General features: G+C 41.0%; 1 protein-coding gene across 3 annotated transcripts in view; it reads left to right on the top strand.

Annotated features, from left to right (window-relative positions):
* The window catches only part of LOC110530968 (dipeptidyl aminopeptidase-like protein 6), a 121011-nt gene that overhangs the window by 78234 nt on the left and 26384 nt on the right, over positions 1–16393 (top strand). For all 3 annotated transcript variants that reach the window (XR_005052935.1, XM_036986027.1, XM_036986028.1), the window contains exons 2-8: positions 984–1098; positions 2625–2723; positions 9512–9606; positions 9716–9790; positions 9901–9953; positions 13578–13659; positions 15614–15734. Coding sequence is in view for 2 of the 3 variants with exons in the window: in XM_036986027.1 (XP_036841922.1) it covers positions 984–1098; positions 2625–2723; positions 9512–9606; positions 9716–9790; positions 9901–9953; positions 13578–13659; positions 15614–15734 (640 nt within the window). In the remaining variant the exon portion in view is untranslated. The remainder of the gene's footprint in view (positions 1–983; positions 1099–2624; positions 2724–9511; positions 9607–9715; positions 9791–9900; positions 9954–13577; positions 13660–15613; positions 15735–16393) is intronic.

The raw sequence follows: 16393 nt of genomic DNA, 5'->3' as shown, positions 1-16393 counted from the left end.
CACAGTAATAATTTGACATTAAACTAATTATGGCAGTAGGCAGATTATGCAATAGTCATGTAAACACCTTACTCTGCTTACCTTAATCGGTGTAAGGTCAACATCGAAGTAAACATACGCAGATTAAAACAACTTGTTTTCTGAGCAATCTTTAGAATTATTAGGACATGTAAACACCTTAATCGTATATGATCTGCACATGTGCAAGCACCAGCCGAGCGAGCCTCCCTCTTTATCGTGAGTGAAGTGAGTTCGGAATGACTGAATGGATGCGTCTTAGAAGTAGTTTTCTCATACAAACTACAAATTAAAAATCAAATATGCTTCCCAAAAATAATATGTTCGCTGTGGTAGAACATTTATTTTGATTGGCAATGTTCTGTATTTAGTGCCATCAGGTAGCCTGATTTCAGATGTGTCCATGTAAACGGGTCTGTATTTAGTGCCATTAGGTAGCCTGATTTCAGATGTGTCCATGTAAACGGGTCTGTATTTAGTGCCATTAGGTAGCCTGATTTCAGATGTGTATCCATGTAAACGGGTCTGTATTTAGTGCCATTAGGTAGCCTGATTTCAGATGTGTCCATGTAAACGGGTCTGTATTTAGTGCCATTAGGTAGCCTGATTTCAGATGTGTCCATGCAAACGGGTCTGTATTTAGTGCCATTAGGTAGCCTGATTTCAGATGTGTCCATGCAAACAGGTCTGTATTTAGTGCCATTAGGTAGCCTGATTTTAGATGTGTCCATGTAAACGGGTCTTTATTTAGTGCCATCAGGTAGCCTGATTTCAGATGTGTCCATGTAAATGGGATTATTAGGGAAATCGTTATTCTTGCAAAGCATGTCAACGTTTTAATAGAACTATGTTAATCTGATTATCCACAATAATCACTCTATTGTGTGTATGTAACCGTACTCATCGCCTCCCCTTCATTCTCCCCCATTGACCTCTATTAACTTTTGTGTGTGTTTGTGTTGCAGGACCTGGTGGGCAGTGCCCCTCCACAGAGGAACTGGAAGGGGATAGTCATCGCCCTGCTGGTCATCTGCATCATCTTGTCTCTGATCGTCACCTCTGTCATCCTGCTCACCCCAAGTATGTAACACACAATGCTGCATCACACTACATTACACTTATTACATTCCACGTATTAACACCTATTACACTGCATAGCAGAAAATGCTCATTTGTGGTGTATACAAGGTTAAGAAAAAGGCTTCTAAAGTTTGTAATTTCCACTTTAAAATGTCTGACTTGATTTGCCTAACTAAAGATTGATACAATCCCTACAAATATTTCCATTCATTATAATCCACATAATAATTCACATTTCCTGTTGCTGCTGGATTATTGTCCTGCTGTGAGAAACTGGTCAAATTAAGATCCTACAGTACATAAGTACCTGAGTCAGGCCACCAAAAGAAAACTTCTAGTTAGAGATTGCAATTGGCCTTGCTAGCAGACAGCCCAGTAGGTAATTTAATTTCCTAAACCCATTCATTCAAAGACAGACAGGAGTAGAGATGTTGAGATGTGTCAGCTTGGAGATTGCATATTGGTTTTTCAGAAGGACGAAGTGAGGTCATCCTCTCACTAGGTAATGGGGCTTTAATGTAAAATGTCATTCAGTCTTGTTTAATAAAGATTATTATGCAGTAATAGCTCTAGTCATTTTTACAATTGTCAGTGCATCAGAGGTGCTGTTTGCCTCATGTTGGGAATCCCTCGCAATGGTCTTTTACCAGCAGATGAAGATAATTTGCAAATTCAGAGACTTGCAAAGGTTATGTATATATGTAGTTACATTTTTAAATGTGTTATTTTTAGTTCTCTCAATTCTCTGCAAAAGCTACTTACTGGCACTGACATACATACATCACATAAATCCCTTCTAGAATCTCTTACTGATGGTACTCTACACACATACATCACATACATCCCTTCTAGAATCTCTTACTGATGGTACTGATGTATTTTCCTGAATAAACTGACAGGTGAATGTAGAAGATAAATATGTAAAGCTCCCATATGGGGTTGAAGGGGCACACACACACACACACATACATACACACACACACACACACATACACACACATACACACACACACACACACACACACACACACACACACACACACACACACACACACACACACACACACACACACACACACAGTCTCTATGTAACTCAACCCTCTAGCGCTGCTGTCTACCTTGACCGGTCTCAGCTGTTTACCCTGTGCAGCTAGAGGGAGTTACGGCTGCCTGGAAAAACTGGCCATGCTGTTGTGAGTTGATGCTGGCGGATCAATGGAGTGTCTCAAGTGTCGCTTTCTTCTTTGTAACATTTCCTTAATCGCTGTGCCTGTGATATGGGAATTACAGTCCTACTATCTCCAGAGACAGTGCATAATAGTCAGACTCTGACAGATGTCTCCTACCCTATTTTTATGAGCCCCTGCAACTTTTTGCAGGAAAAGTGACAGTCACCAGGTAACAAAGGTGGCCAGGTCCCTTTTTTTATGTGAAAGAGAATTGAAACATAACAGTATCATATTCTTGTACCTGATTAATTCTATGACTTCTTCCACTTTTGTTTTGTTGATATATTCCACTGGCAGTTGCAGATGATAGCCTTGCCCTCAAGAAGAAAGTCACCATTGAGGACGTCTTCGGAGGAGATCTTCACGTGCACGACCCCGACGCTACATGGCTCAGTGGTGAGTTGTTATAGCTACGCCCTGCCCTTTCATCTGCCAATAGAAACTGAAGCTAACACAGCACCCACCAACCAGGAACTGTTACGTGTCAGTTGACATTATTAGAGCACCACATTTACATATTGTAGATGGCGGTCGCTAAGGCAATGACTCTATCTCCGTATGCATTCCAAGCCGTATTACTTTTCCCATTAGACAGCCATTACTATCAAACAAGAGGACCACACATAAAATATATTGAAACCTAACTGGCACTTCAATTGCCTATTGAATTTAAACATAATCATAGAAACCCAAATCCTGATTTAAAGGCATAATGGATCACTCAGCCAATGTGTTTACTGTGAATGCTTATTATCAAGCCCTCAAGGATTACATGGTTATAGTCTCATGGTTATTCCAGCACAACAGAGACAGACAGCCCACAGAACTAAGTAAGCGTTATACAGAGAGACAGAGCCATGTAATCCAGTGAAACCTTGAAATGTGCCCGTTTATGCCGTTATGCACCATACAGTATTGTAGCTATAATGTATGCAGAGCATGTACAGGACAGGCCCAAATTAAACAGATGTAAGGCTGGTCTGATATGACCTTTTTTAACCTTGACAACGTAATGTGGAAAGCAAGCTGCAGAACACATGAATGTTGGATCAAGCTACTGCTCGCCCTCTAGTGTTAGAGACTCAAACTACTTTGTTTTTTCATTGACTCTCCATTAAGCACAAAAGTAGTGCCAGAATTTATTTTATTTCCACATACTTTTACATACTGATTTATATACAACTTTATCCACTGTATGCAGCAGTAACATAGCTTATCTTCTTCTCCAGAAAGTAACATTTTCACAATATAATATAATTACTCACTCAGTCTGATATCTCGGAAGAGAATTTAAACTGAATTGAAAATTCAAATCTTGGGGCCTCCCGGGTGGCGCAGTGGTTAAGGGCGCTGTACTGCAGCGCCAGCTGTGCCATCAGAGTCCCTGGGTTCGCGCCCAGGCTCTGTCGTAACCGGCCGCGACCGGGAGGTTAGGGAGGGCTTGGTCGGTAGGGGTGTCCTTGTCTCATCGCGCACCAGCGACTCCTGTGGCGGGCTGGGCGCAGTGTACGCTAACCAAGGTGGCCGGTGTTTCCTCCGGCGCATTGGTGCGGCTGGCTTCCGGGTTGGATGTGCGCTGTGTTAAAGAAGCAGCGGCTTGGTTGGTTGTGTATCGGAGGACGCATGACTTTCAACCTTCGTCTCTCCCGAGCCCGTACGGTACTCAAAAAAAGAACATTCAAATCTTGGCAGAATATTTTGGCCCAGTCGGCCCTGGGCACTTTGGCAACATTGATGTCCAGTGTTTTGTGTAAAAGACAGTCAAAGGACAATGCAGGGAAATGGTGTCTGCAGAGAAGTTAAACAGCAGGCTAAAGGGCTTTTCCCTCATCAAATGGACCATGATAATTAACCTCACCAGCAGAAATACACACACACTTCAAAGTGTGTATTTTTCTAACGCAACATTGGAATGTTCTCTCTCATTCTTCTCCGATAAAATCTTAGTGATTCATTGTCTGACATTCCTCCGTGTCAAAGTTAAGTTAATGCAATCAGCTCAACATTTGGTTCTGATGAGCAGTGATAATGCGTAGGATCGTGCAACCTTGTACTTCAGTAGTCCTCATCAATATGTGGTGCGTTGGTTTCATTCAGAGTGATGCATAATTGATTCAGCATTGCTCTTTGACCACCGCTTGTCCCCGGTCTCTTTGAACCTCTCCTTTGAGCAGGGCTTAAGACCAACTTTTTTAATCACCGTCCCAGAATTGTCCCGAAGTGCAATTTCAACCGTTCCAAACTGAAGATGAACCATCCTAAATGCTAAAATACTTTGTTTATTTTTTATATGTTTTGATATGCCAACATAGGTTTACTGTAGGACCTACAGTTGAAGTCGGAAGTTTACATACACTTAGGTTGGAGTCATTAAAACTTGTTTTTCTACCGCTACACAAATTTCTTGTTAACAAACTATAGTTTTGGCAATTCATTTAGGACATCTACTTTGTGCATGACACAATACATTTTTCCAACAATTGTTTACAGACAGATTATTTCACTTATAATTCACTGTATCACAATTCCAGTGAGTCAGAAGTTTAAATACACTAAGTTGACTGTGCCTTTAAACAGCTTGGAAAATTCCAGAAAATTGTCATGGCTTTCGAAGTTTCTGATAGGCTAATTGACATAATTTGAGGCAATTGGAGGTGTACCTGTGAATGTATTTCAAGGCCTACCTTCAAACTCAGTTCCTCTTTGCTTGACATCATGGGAAAATCAAAGGAAATCAGCCAAGACCTCAGAAAAACAATTGTAGTCCTCCACAAGTCTGGTTCATCCTTGGGAACAATTTCCAAACTCCTGAAGGTACCACGTTCATCTGTACAAACAATAGTACGCAAGTATAAACACCATGGGACCACGCAGCCGTCATACCGCTCAGGAAGGAGACGCGTTCTTTGGTGTGAGAAGTGCAAATCAATCCCAGAACAACAGCAAAGGACCTTGTGAAGATGCTGGAGGAAACGGGTACAAAAGTATCTATATCCACAGTAAATCGAGTTCTATATCGACATAACCTGAAGGGCCGCTCAGCAAGGAAGAAGCCACTTCTCCAAAACCGACATTAAAAAAAGCCAGACTACGGTTTGCTACTGCACATGGGGACAAAGATTACACTTTTTGGAGAAATGTCCTCTGGTCTGATGAAACAAAAATAGAACTGTTTGGCCATAATGACCATCGTTATGTTTGGAGGAAAAAGGGGGAGGCTTGCAAGCAAAAGAACACCATCCCAACCGTGAAGCACGGGGGTGGCAGCATCATGTTGTGGGGGTGCTTTGCTGCTGGAGAGACTGGTGCACTTCACAAAATAGATGGCATAATGAGGACGTAAAATTATGTGGATGTATTGAAGCAACATCTCAAGACATCAGTCAGGAATGGTCGCAAATGGGTCTTGGTCGCAAATGGGTCTTCCAAATGGACAATGACCCAAGCATACTTCCAAAGTTGTGGCAAAGTGGCTTAAGGACAACAAAGTCCAGGTATTGGAGTGGCCATCACAAAACCCTATAGAAAATGTGTGGGCAGAACTGAAAAAGCCTGTGCAAGCAAGGAGGCCTACAAACCTAACTCAGTTACACCAGCTCTGTCAGGAGCAATGGGCCAAAATTCACCCAACTTATTGTGGGAAGCTTGTGGAAGGCTACCCAAAACATTTGACTCAAGTTAAACAATTTAAACAATTTTAGGCAATGCTACCAAATACTAATTGAGTTCATGTAAACTACTGGGAAAGTGATGAAAGAAATAAAAGCTGAAATAAATAATTCTCTCTACTATTATTCTGACATTTCACATTCTTAAAATAAAGTGGTGATCCTAATTGACCTAAAACAGATAATTTTACTAGGATTAAATGTCAGGAATTGTGAAAAACTCAGTTTAAATGTATTTGGCGAAGGTGTATGTAAACTTCCGACTTCAACTGTAGGTCATTCACAGTGATTTAAAACGCTAATAAAAGTAGGTCTACTACTGAAATGGATAAATGGGTCTGTCAACTGAGCCAGAAATTCACATAAAATAATTTGCCTCTAAAATGGCCAACGTTGGAATAATATTCACATTTATTTTACATGAATGTACAGGTAACTGACAAAATAATAGAAACACTTGAGGTATACAAAGTATATTGAAAGCAGGTGCTTCCACACAGGTGTGTTTCCTGAGTTAATTAAGCAATTTAACATCCCATCATGCTTAGGGTCATGTATAAAAATCCCCAGTTGTCCATTATTTTCGCTACCATGGCTAGAAGAAGAGTTCTCAGTGACTTTAAAAGAGGGGTTTCAAAGGAGCATAGGGAGTTTAAAGCGTGTGTGTGTCTCTCAGTCACCAGATCTCGACCCAATTTAACAGTTATGGGAGATTCTGGAGCGGCGCCAGAGTCTGCGCTTTCCACCACCATCAACAAAAAAACAATTATGGAATTTCTCGTGGAAGAATGGTGTTGTGTCACATTCCTCCAGTAGAATGGAGTTCCAGACACTTGTAGAATCTATGCCAAGTTCTGTTCTGGCATCTCTTGGTGGCCCAATGCCCTATTTGTCACGCCCTGATCTGTTTCACCTGTCCTTGTGATTGTCTCCACCCCCTCCAGGTGTCGCTGATTTTCCCAAGTGTATTTATCCCTGTGTTTCCTGTCACTCTGTGCCAGTTCGTCTTGTATGTTTCCAAGTCAACCAGCGGTTTCCCCGTTCTCCTGCTTTTTGCATTCGCCTTCTTTTAGTGCTCCTGGTTTTGATTCTTGCCCGTTTCTGGTCAGGCAGGCGGGTACAAAGTCCACTCTGCCTGCCTTGACCACGAGCCTGTCTGCCACTCTGTACTTCCTGGACTCTGGTCTTGACCTTTTTGCCTGTCCATGACCTTACTCTTGCCTACTCCTTTGGATTAATAAACATAATGACTGCGACCATCTGCCTCCTGTGTCTGCATCTGGGTCTCGCCTTGTGCCAAGATACTATTAAGATCCTTTATGTTGAATTGTCCATTATTTTTGCAGTTACCTGTACATATAAAATTAGCATACATCTCAGTGTAGCTTAGGTGATGTGTCCACATCAATTTTGACACGAGGGAGGTGCCAGAAAATGTAGTCAAACTTGAATGAGACTTTTTATTTACATTAATATAGGACAATCTCCAGTCATGTTTGACAAATATAATGTAGGATAATTAACATTAACATCTAAAGGCTCGATTCTGTTGGAGAAGGCCTACTTGAGGAATGTTTCATTCAGCAATTACAAGACCGGAGAGAAAGACCCGTATCTGTTTTGCACCAAGTATCACCCAGCTTGCAATCTTAGTGGAGGCAGTCAGCATTTAAAACCTGTAGGTCATGGGGCATGATTCAAGTAGCCTAGCCAATATCAGACCATAGACATTTTTAGGGAATTATTTGATAAACACTTCCTTATGCCATTGAAACCAGCTTTCTTTTATTGTCCAGCAGCCAGACACAATCTTAGACATATTAGCAACCCATGCTAGTTGTTGCATCTGTAGATCTCCCCTCTTTCAACATTTCGCATGGATATTTTCATCTGTCACGTGAAACCGCTCGCATGTGTGATGCACTTTTTAGAACATTGTGTTCCTGCTACATTTAAAAAAAATATTTGCGCATAGCTTACTGCTGTGTGCACATTGCTGCGTTTATAATGTGAAGAAATAATAGTTTATCATCATTTTAAGCTAAACATTCTGATCTGTTGCATCAGCCTCATTGCTTTTTAAATGTTTTTGATGTGCAGTGGTTGTATGAATTTTGGATCTATTGTCACAGAACTGTCCCAGAGTCTGTTTTGAAGACTCTCCAGACATATTTTGTCCTCAGGACAACGGGACATTGTTAATTTCGAGCCCTGCCTTTAAGACACAGAAACAGGAAGGAGACTCAGTCACTTTGCCTTCACTCTGTCTGTGGTCTTATAGGGACACTGTGTACTGTACTCTGCTCTCATTCATTTTCATTGATTAAAGCAATTTAATGAATGGCTTTTGTTAAAGATGTCAGGCCTTCAGCATTTTTTTTAACTAGGCAAGTCTGGTAAGAACACATTTTTATTTACAATGACAGCCTACTGGGGAACAGTGGGTTAACTGCCTTGTTCAGGGGGAGAACAACAGATTTTTTTACCTTGTCAGCTCAGGGATTTGATCTAGCAACCTTTCGGTTACTGGCCCAATGCTCTAACCACTAGTCTACCTGCCACCGAGGATACTCATACACTTTCCATTATTCCTAATGCATCCATTTTGATCGTTTTGTGAGCAGAACTGTCATGACTGAGAAAACATTTGGACTAGAGCAGGAAAAGGTTTTCAAAACAGAATACAAAAGCAAACAAACTTGAAGTTAATTTAGTAGAAAAACACACTACCACAAAATCCAAATAATCTCCATTATGTCTAGCAATATGAAGTCCTTCCAGTATTACTGCTATTGCTGTGGCAAATAGTAAGTAAGGGAGATGAGATGGCTATTCAATCAACCTTTATTTGAAGGGTTCAAACATTGGAGAGAGCAGCAAGAACCTTTTCTCTGCACTTCTCTTGGTAGAGGGGTTTATCCGAACAGGACACAGTGAGACTGAGGAATCGGTTCTGGTCTAGAGGACAACACTACCAGTGTCACACTACTGAGCAGAGCTGAGTGGAGCAGAGCTGAGTGGAACCAAGCCAAGCTGTACTGTCCATGCCTTTTTATGCATCCACCATAGGAACCAAATACCTGAGCCAGCTTAATATGTTTTGGGTCGGCACAATAATGTGAAAATGGTCTACCACTTGGACCATCCCACTCGGCAGACACTGGTTGAATCAACATTGTTTCCACGTCATATTAATGAAAATACGTTAAACCAACCTGGAATAGACGTTGAATTGACGTCTGTGCCCAGTGGGATCACACTGTATGTATCCACACCTTACAGCTCCTGTATATGCTGCAGAGGTAACAGGATGCCAGCAAGGCCTGCTCCAGTTGTACCTTGGTGCCCCCCTAAAAGATATCTGCTCTCAGTCTGGTGTGGAAGGCTGGCCCCTCATGGCCCCACTATGGCCGGAGGTTAGAATGCCTGATCCAGCACTGTAAGTACTGTTTGAAACAGCTGGATGCGTATTCCACAATGTAATGCTCTCTCTTCTATGCTGTTTATTATTTCCAGACAATGTACTGCTGTATCGAACACGAGAAGGGGACGTGGTCAAACTCAACATCGAAACACAGGAGAGGGTCATTTTGGTGGAGAACAGGAAGTTTGTGAGTATTAGCTAATTTTATTCCCGAACATGTAGGTGATATGGTATTGAAAAATGTATGATGACCTTTTGTAATAAATATGCCTCAAACATGTTTCTTTGTTATCCAGGAAATGTTCAAAGCCACCAAGTACCACATATCTCCAGACCTGGAACATGTGTTGTTGGCCTACAACGTGGCTCCAGTAAGTAGAAAGGACCACACTTCTTATTTTGTGTCAGATGCAGAGTTTATGGGTTGCTTCTGCCATGCGAGGTTGAATGCTGGATGCTGAAGTTGTGTTTGTCTCTGCAGGTCTACCAGCACTCCTACATGGCCTTCTACATCATCTGTAGTCTCATCACCCCGTAAGTCTGTCTGTCTCTGTTTCTCTCCTTTCTTTCTTTCTTTCTTTCTTTCTTTCTTTCTTTCTTTCTTTCTTTCTTTCTTTCTTTCTTTCTTTCTTTCTTTCTTTCTTTCTTTCTTTCTTTCTTTCTTTCAAAAATGATGAGAGTCTAAGTATTAGATGAAACAGGAAACTGTTGAATGTTTTCGGGGACAGCTTGACCTTCTGCTACATAAGTGCTTAGTGTCGGTGGTCACATCTGTGCACCTGGTTGGTTGTGCTGCCAACTGGTGGATGAAGTTAAAACCCCATCCCCAATATCAGCCAATGTAAAAGTCTCTTCCCAGCAAACCAAAATTGAGTTCCCAGAACATTTGTTAGGTCACGGCAAATGTTCTCTTAACACAAAAACTGCCTAGTCGTGGTGATGATTATAGAGTGTGTGCATAAAACATATGCCAGATGGTGCAAGAACATTCCTAAAACATATTTAATCTGTTCCCAAAACACAAAAACTGTCCAGTTGTGGGGATGAATCAACCAATGTTTATTTTAGGGTACCAAAAACACTCACCTGGGGCCTCATTTATAAATGTTGCGTACAGACAAAATATGCCCCAAAACACTACTGGATTTTTCTTGCTCAACAGTTTCCAGTGTGTATCAAGGATGGTCCACCACTGAAAGGACATCCAGCCAACATGGAACCTATCTCTTGTGATGTAACCACACTGTTCCCACGACTTAATTAAATGTTCTGGGAGCCTTTAAAGAACTCAAAGGCTGTTCTGTCAACATTCTTGCAATATCAAAGGATTGTTTTGAAGGTCAGCACAACTGGACAGTTTTAGTGTTATGGGAACCATCTCCTGTCATATCCCCACAAAGTTCCAACAACCTAAATAAATGTTTTAGGAACTTTTAAAGAACATTAGGCAAATGTTTTTTTGCAAGCTAATAGAGACATTGTGAGAATCAGCACATAATCAGTCCTGTGTGGCTCAGTTTGTAGCTCTTGCAACTCCAGGGTTGTGGGTTCGATTCCCACGGGGGACCAGTACGGAGGAGGAAAAGTATGAAATGTACAGTTCCAGTCAAAAGTTTGGACACACCTACTTAGTTTTTCTTTATTTTTACTATTTTCTACATTGTAGAATAGTAGTTAAGACATCAAAACTATGAAATAACACATGGAATCTTGTAGTAAACAACATAGTGTTCTATCTAAAATCTAAATAATTTTATATTTTTGATTCTTCAAATTAGACACCATTTGCTTTGATGACAGCTATGCACACACTTGGGCATTCTCTCAACCAGCTTCACCGGAAATGCTTTTCCAACAGTGGAAGGAGTTCCCACATATGCTGAGCACTTGTTGGCTGCTTTTCCTTCACTCTGCAGTCCAACTCATCCCAAACCATCTCAATTGGGTTGAGGTCGGATGATTGTGGAAGACAGGTCATCTGATGCAGCACTCCATCACTCTCTTTCTTGATCAAATAGCCCTTACACAGCCTGGAGGTGTGTTGGGTCATTGTCCTGTTGAAAAACAAATGCTTGTCCCACAAAGTGCAAACCAGATGGGATGGCGAATCGCTGCAGAATGCTGTGGTAGCCATGCTGGTTAAGTCTAGTTTAATCACAGACAGTGTCACCACCAAAGCACACCATCACACCTCCTCCTCTATGCTTAATGGTGGGAACCACACATGCAGAGATCATTCGATCACCTCCTCTGCATCTCACAAAGAGACGACGGTTGGAACCAAAAATCTCAAATTTGGACCCATTAGTCCAAAGGACAGATTTCCACCGGTCTAATGTCTCTTCTTCTTATTGGTGTCCTTTAGTAGTGGTTTCTTTGCAGCAATTTGACCATGAAGGCCTGATTCACGCAGTCTCCTCTGAACAGCTGATGTTGAACTCTTATTTATTTGGGCTGGAATCTGAGATGCAGTCAACTCTAATGAACTTATCCTCTGCAGCAGTGGTAACTCTGGGTCTTCCTTTCCTGTGGCGGTCCTCGTGAGAGCCAGCTTCATCATAGTGCTTGATAGTTTTTGCGACTGCACTTGAAGAAACGTTCAAAGTTCTAGAAATTTTCCGGATTGACTGACCTTCATGTATTCTACTAATGATGGGCTGTCATTTCTCTATGCTTATTTGAGCTGGGGCTATCTTCTGTATACCCATCTTACCTTGTCACAACATAACTGATTGGCTCAGACGCATTAAGAAGGAAAGAAATTCCACAAATCAACTTTTAACAAGGCACACCTGTTAATTGAAATGCATTCCAGGTGACTACCTCATGAAGCTGTTTGAGAGAATTCCAAGAGTGAAAACTTGTAATCAAGGCAAAGGGTGGCTATTTTGAAGAATCTCAAATATAAAATAAATTTAGATTTTTTTTTAACACTTTGTTGGTTACTACATGATTCCATGTGATATTTCATAGTTTTGATGTCTTCACTATTATTCTACAATGTAGATAATAGTAAAAATAAAGAAAACCCTTGAATGAGTAGGTGTGTCCAAACTTTTGACTGGTACTTTATATAAAGAGGATGAGTAAAGTAATGGTGAACAACCCAGTTACCAATTTTTCCCTGAGTTAGTTACAGTTGAAGTCAGAAGTTTACATACACCTAGGTTGGAGTCACTAAAACTAGTTTTTCAACCACCCCACACATTTCTTGTTAACAAACTATAGTTTTGGCAAGTTTGTTAGGACATCTACTTTGTGCATGATACTAGTCATTTTTCCAACAATTGTTTAAAGACAGAATATTTCACTTATAACTCACTGTATCACAATTCCAGTGGGTCAGAAGTTAACATACACTAAATTGACTGTTGTGAAATCTGAGTTTAAATGTATTTGGCTAAGGTGTATGTAAACTTCCGACGTCAACTGTATATCTTGTCATGTCCTAACAATGTTAACACAACCTAATGAAACATTCTGGGAACCTTGTTAAGAACAGACAAAGTGTGTTCTGGGAACCTTCTTGCAACATCAGGTGATAGTTTTTTGCACCCTAAAAGAAACATTGTAGAATCATCTGCACAACTGGACAGTTTTTATGTTTTGGGAACATATATTTTGTGATGTTCCCACCAGACTGTTTCCCACACCATAATGAAACATTCTGGGAACCTTTTATAGGACATCAGTCAATTTTTTCAAACAAACTTTTGGGGAAAGTTTCTGTGGTGGTTGTTACATTTTAGTGAATGTTAGAACCTTCCAATGATATTTCATCTAAAACATTTTTGTTAAATAAATATATTTGATCAAAAATGTTCTCCGAATGTTTTTGGGATGTTATCATCCTAATATTAAATTTAAAAAAAGCCTAACTTGAACTTAATTGTTTTGGGAATATTCCTGGTTTGCTGGGTTGTATTGTCACACACTCTGTCTGGCCTGCTTTTTGTTCCATATTTATACTTAGTATTAAAGTTAAGGAAACTTTTCTAGTGCTAAATTTAGCTTTGGATGATTGATTTTACCATTACAGAAGCAACCTAGATAACTCACTGGAAGATTCCATGTATTTTTGTGCACAGTCTGAGGCACACACCCTGAAACACATACACACTCAGACACCATGACAGAGTGTGTGTTTTATCTCCACAGGGAGACATGGAGTCTGAATCCTCCTGAGGTACGGAATGCCCCGCTGCAGTATGCTGGATGGGGACCTAAGGGCCAACAGCTGGTAAGAGACCCCACACACATGTCTACACCCTCACTGTCTCACTGAAAAAAAAACACACATGCACACAAACGCGCTCACACACACACACACACACACACCTCAATTACCGATATGCTCCAGCCTTGAACTTGAAAAAAATGTTGTTCCAGCATTTTGAAGGTATGACAAAGGGAGAGAGTTGACAGACACCATGATAAGCCCCTCTATGCTTTCCCTTTCTCCACAGCACCACTTTGGATGTGATGTCAAAATGCTGTTACTATGGTTAAAACAACAACATTGTTGTTTTTGTGGGAAAGGAGAGAGGTCTTTTAAAAAGAGCAGTGTCTCTCACAGCTACAATATCTTTGTTGTTTTCCCTCATTAATACACACTTCCTCATTCACCTCATAACACACAGCACTTTAGACAGGACTAATTACAGAACAACATTAATGGGCTGTATTCCCTTGTGTTTCTCCACCTTTTATTGCAAATCTGTAGGTTTTGTAATTGCTCTTATCATATCATTTGTCTACATTAGGCTACAGACACATTTAGAGGGAGAAAATATTAATATTTGAAGCTACTACAATGTGAGATTTCGTCGTCTGCCAAGTGAGAAAGCGGCTACATTTGCATATGGTAATATAGTACCTGATTGGTTTATTTTTGTTTTGATGTTTATCTGCGTGTTTGGTTAATGAAGAGCTAGAGCTGTATGGGTGAACTGTCTGAGCCGATGTGTTTACTCTCACCTGATAATACCAGATAGTTATTCTTCTCCCATTTCTGGACGTAATGATTTTGCATATTAAAACCTGTCACAATTGTCAGATTGTCCATTATATGACATTGCATATGAAACGTGTGTTTGGATCCAGTGGTGCTGATTCCTCTGTCATGTAGAGTAATTTCCCATGGCTTAATGATCACAGCAGGATGCTTCTCTGTCCCCTGGTTCCACATCACTCACACACACACACACACACACACACACACACACACACACACACACACACACACACACACACACACACACACACACACACACACACACACACACACACACACAGCCAAGCCCCATGTACAAAGGGTATAGAAAATGAAGAGAGTAAATCAATGTTTGAGAGTTTGTCTGACGGACACAGCTCAGATATAACCCCCTCCCACTGACACAGGGTGAAGCTGAAGGACAGGAGAGGAGAGTGGATTGACAGCAGTAGTCTGTCAATCCACTCCCCAGCAGTAGTCTTCTTAATCCCTACTACTCACTATGGTACCATGGGCACAGTGGGCATACACCAGCAGTCCAACATAGCATCAGCAGCTTAACACAGTAATGCCAACCTCCCCACTCCCCACAACCTCCCCACCCCTGTCTGAACCAGTTCTCAATCACCCAGAATGTGTGTGTGTGTGCATGGTTGTGTGTTTGTAGGTGTATGTGTGTGCATGGATGTGTGTGTGTGTGCCCCTTCAGTGATTCAGACAGCTACAGTACCTTAATTCGAAGCAGAGGGGTGTTTTGCTTACTACTCTATTTGTAGATGGAGTGGAATATGACCTCTAATGAAATCTGCTTCCTTTTATATCTGCTGTATTCAATGCTTTAAGGCATGTTTTGTCACTCAGTCCAGATTGGGTTGACGTGTCTATTTGTGTGAGTGGAAATGTCTCCAGGCTGAAGGATGGATGGGTGTTTTTAGTACTGAGTGAATGTCCCACTGTGATGAAAATTGCCCAGAAGGAGTGTCAGTCTTTTTTCTTTATCTAGTAATTCATTAAGGGTTATACAGTTTTATTATTATAAGGTAGTAATTATGTTTTATCTACTGTAGTAATTATAAGGCAGCCATAGTGTAAAGCTGAAAAGAACGCATTTGAAAGCCTGGCAAGAAGCAAAAGCAAAATCTCTGAAATGTAATGGTACGATGCAGTATTCACTCCAGCGTCATGTCCCTTTTTTACCCAGATCTTTATCTTTGAGAACAACATCTACTACAGAGCAACGGTGGAGAGCAGGACCATTCGCCTGGTGTCCACAGGGAAGGAGGGAGTCATCTTCAACGGCCTGAGTGACTGGCTGTATGAGGGTAGGAGAACTACAAATACATCATCACTACTGCATACAGAACTACAAATACTAGCTGGATAGAGAACGCTTGTTAGTTACACCCCAGTATTGCAGCGGTATTGAAACACAGGGCATGGAATCACAAAGAAACCCCTCCATCTATGCTGTACAATGTTTCAAACAAGGATAAGGAATAATACAATCATAACAAAGAATAGAGGCCATTTTGTTTCCATTTTAGTCATTTAGGAGACGCTCTAATCCAGTGCGATTTACAGGAGCAATTAGGGTTAAGTGCCTTGCTCAAGGGCGCATCGACACATTTTCACCTAGTCAGCTCCGAGATTCAAACCAGTGACCTTTTGCTTTCTGGCCCAAAGCTCATAACTGCTAAACTACCTGCTGTTTTTAAGATTAGTTTTTCCCTCTCCTCCAAGACAGCAGGCTATCTATGGGTTGTGTTTGTAAATTATTTCCTTTTAAAGACAAACATCTGGTTGCATTTCACTATCTTTGTCCCCAGAGCTCCCCTAGCTTGTCTCTGTGTTTAGGCAGTATTCATTAATTCATGTCTGCATCGCTGCAATCTGCAGCTGGCTGTCATCTACACTACTCTGCCTCCATTTGTAATGTGATATTAAATATTTCCTGCTCAATATTGTATGTGAGCTTTCTATA

This window comes from Oncorhynchus mykiss, chromosome 8, assembly GCF_013265735.2.
Source record: "Oncorhynchus mykiss isolate Arlee chromosome 8, USDA_OmykA_1.1, whole genome shotgun sequence".
Taxonomy (NCBI): Eukaryota; Metazoa; Chordata; class Actinopteri; order Salmoniformes; family Salmonidae; genus Oncorhynchus; species Oncorhynchus mykiss.
This window is presented reverse-complemented; position numbering and strand designations above follow the sequence as displayed.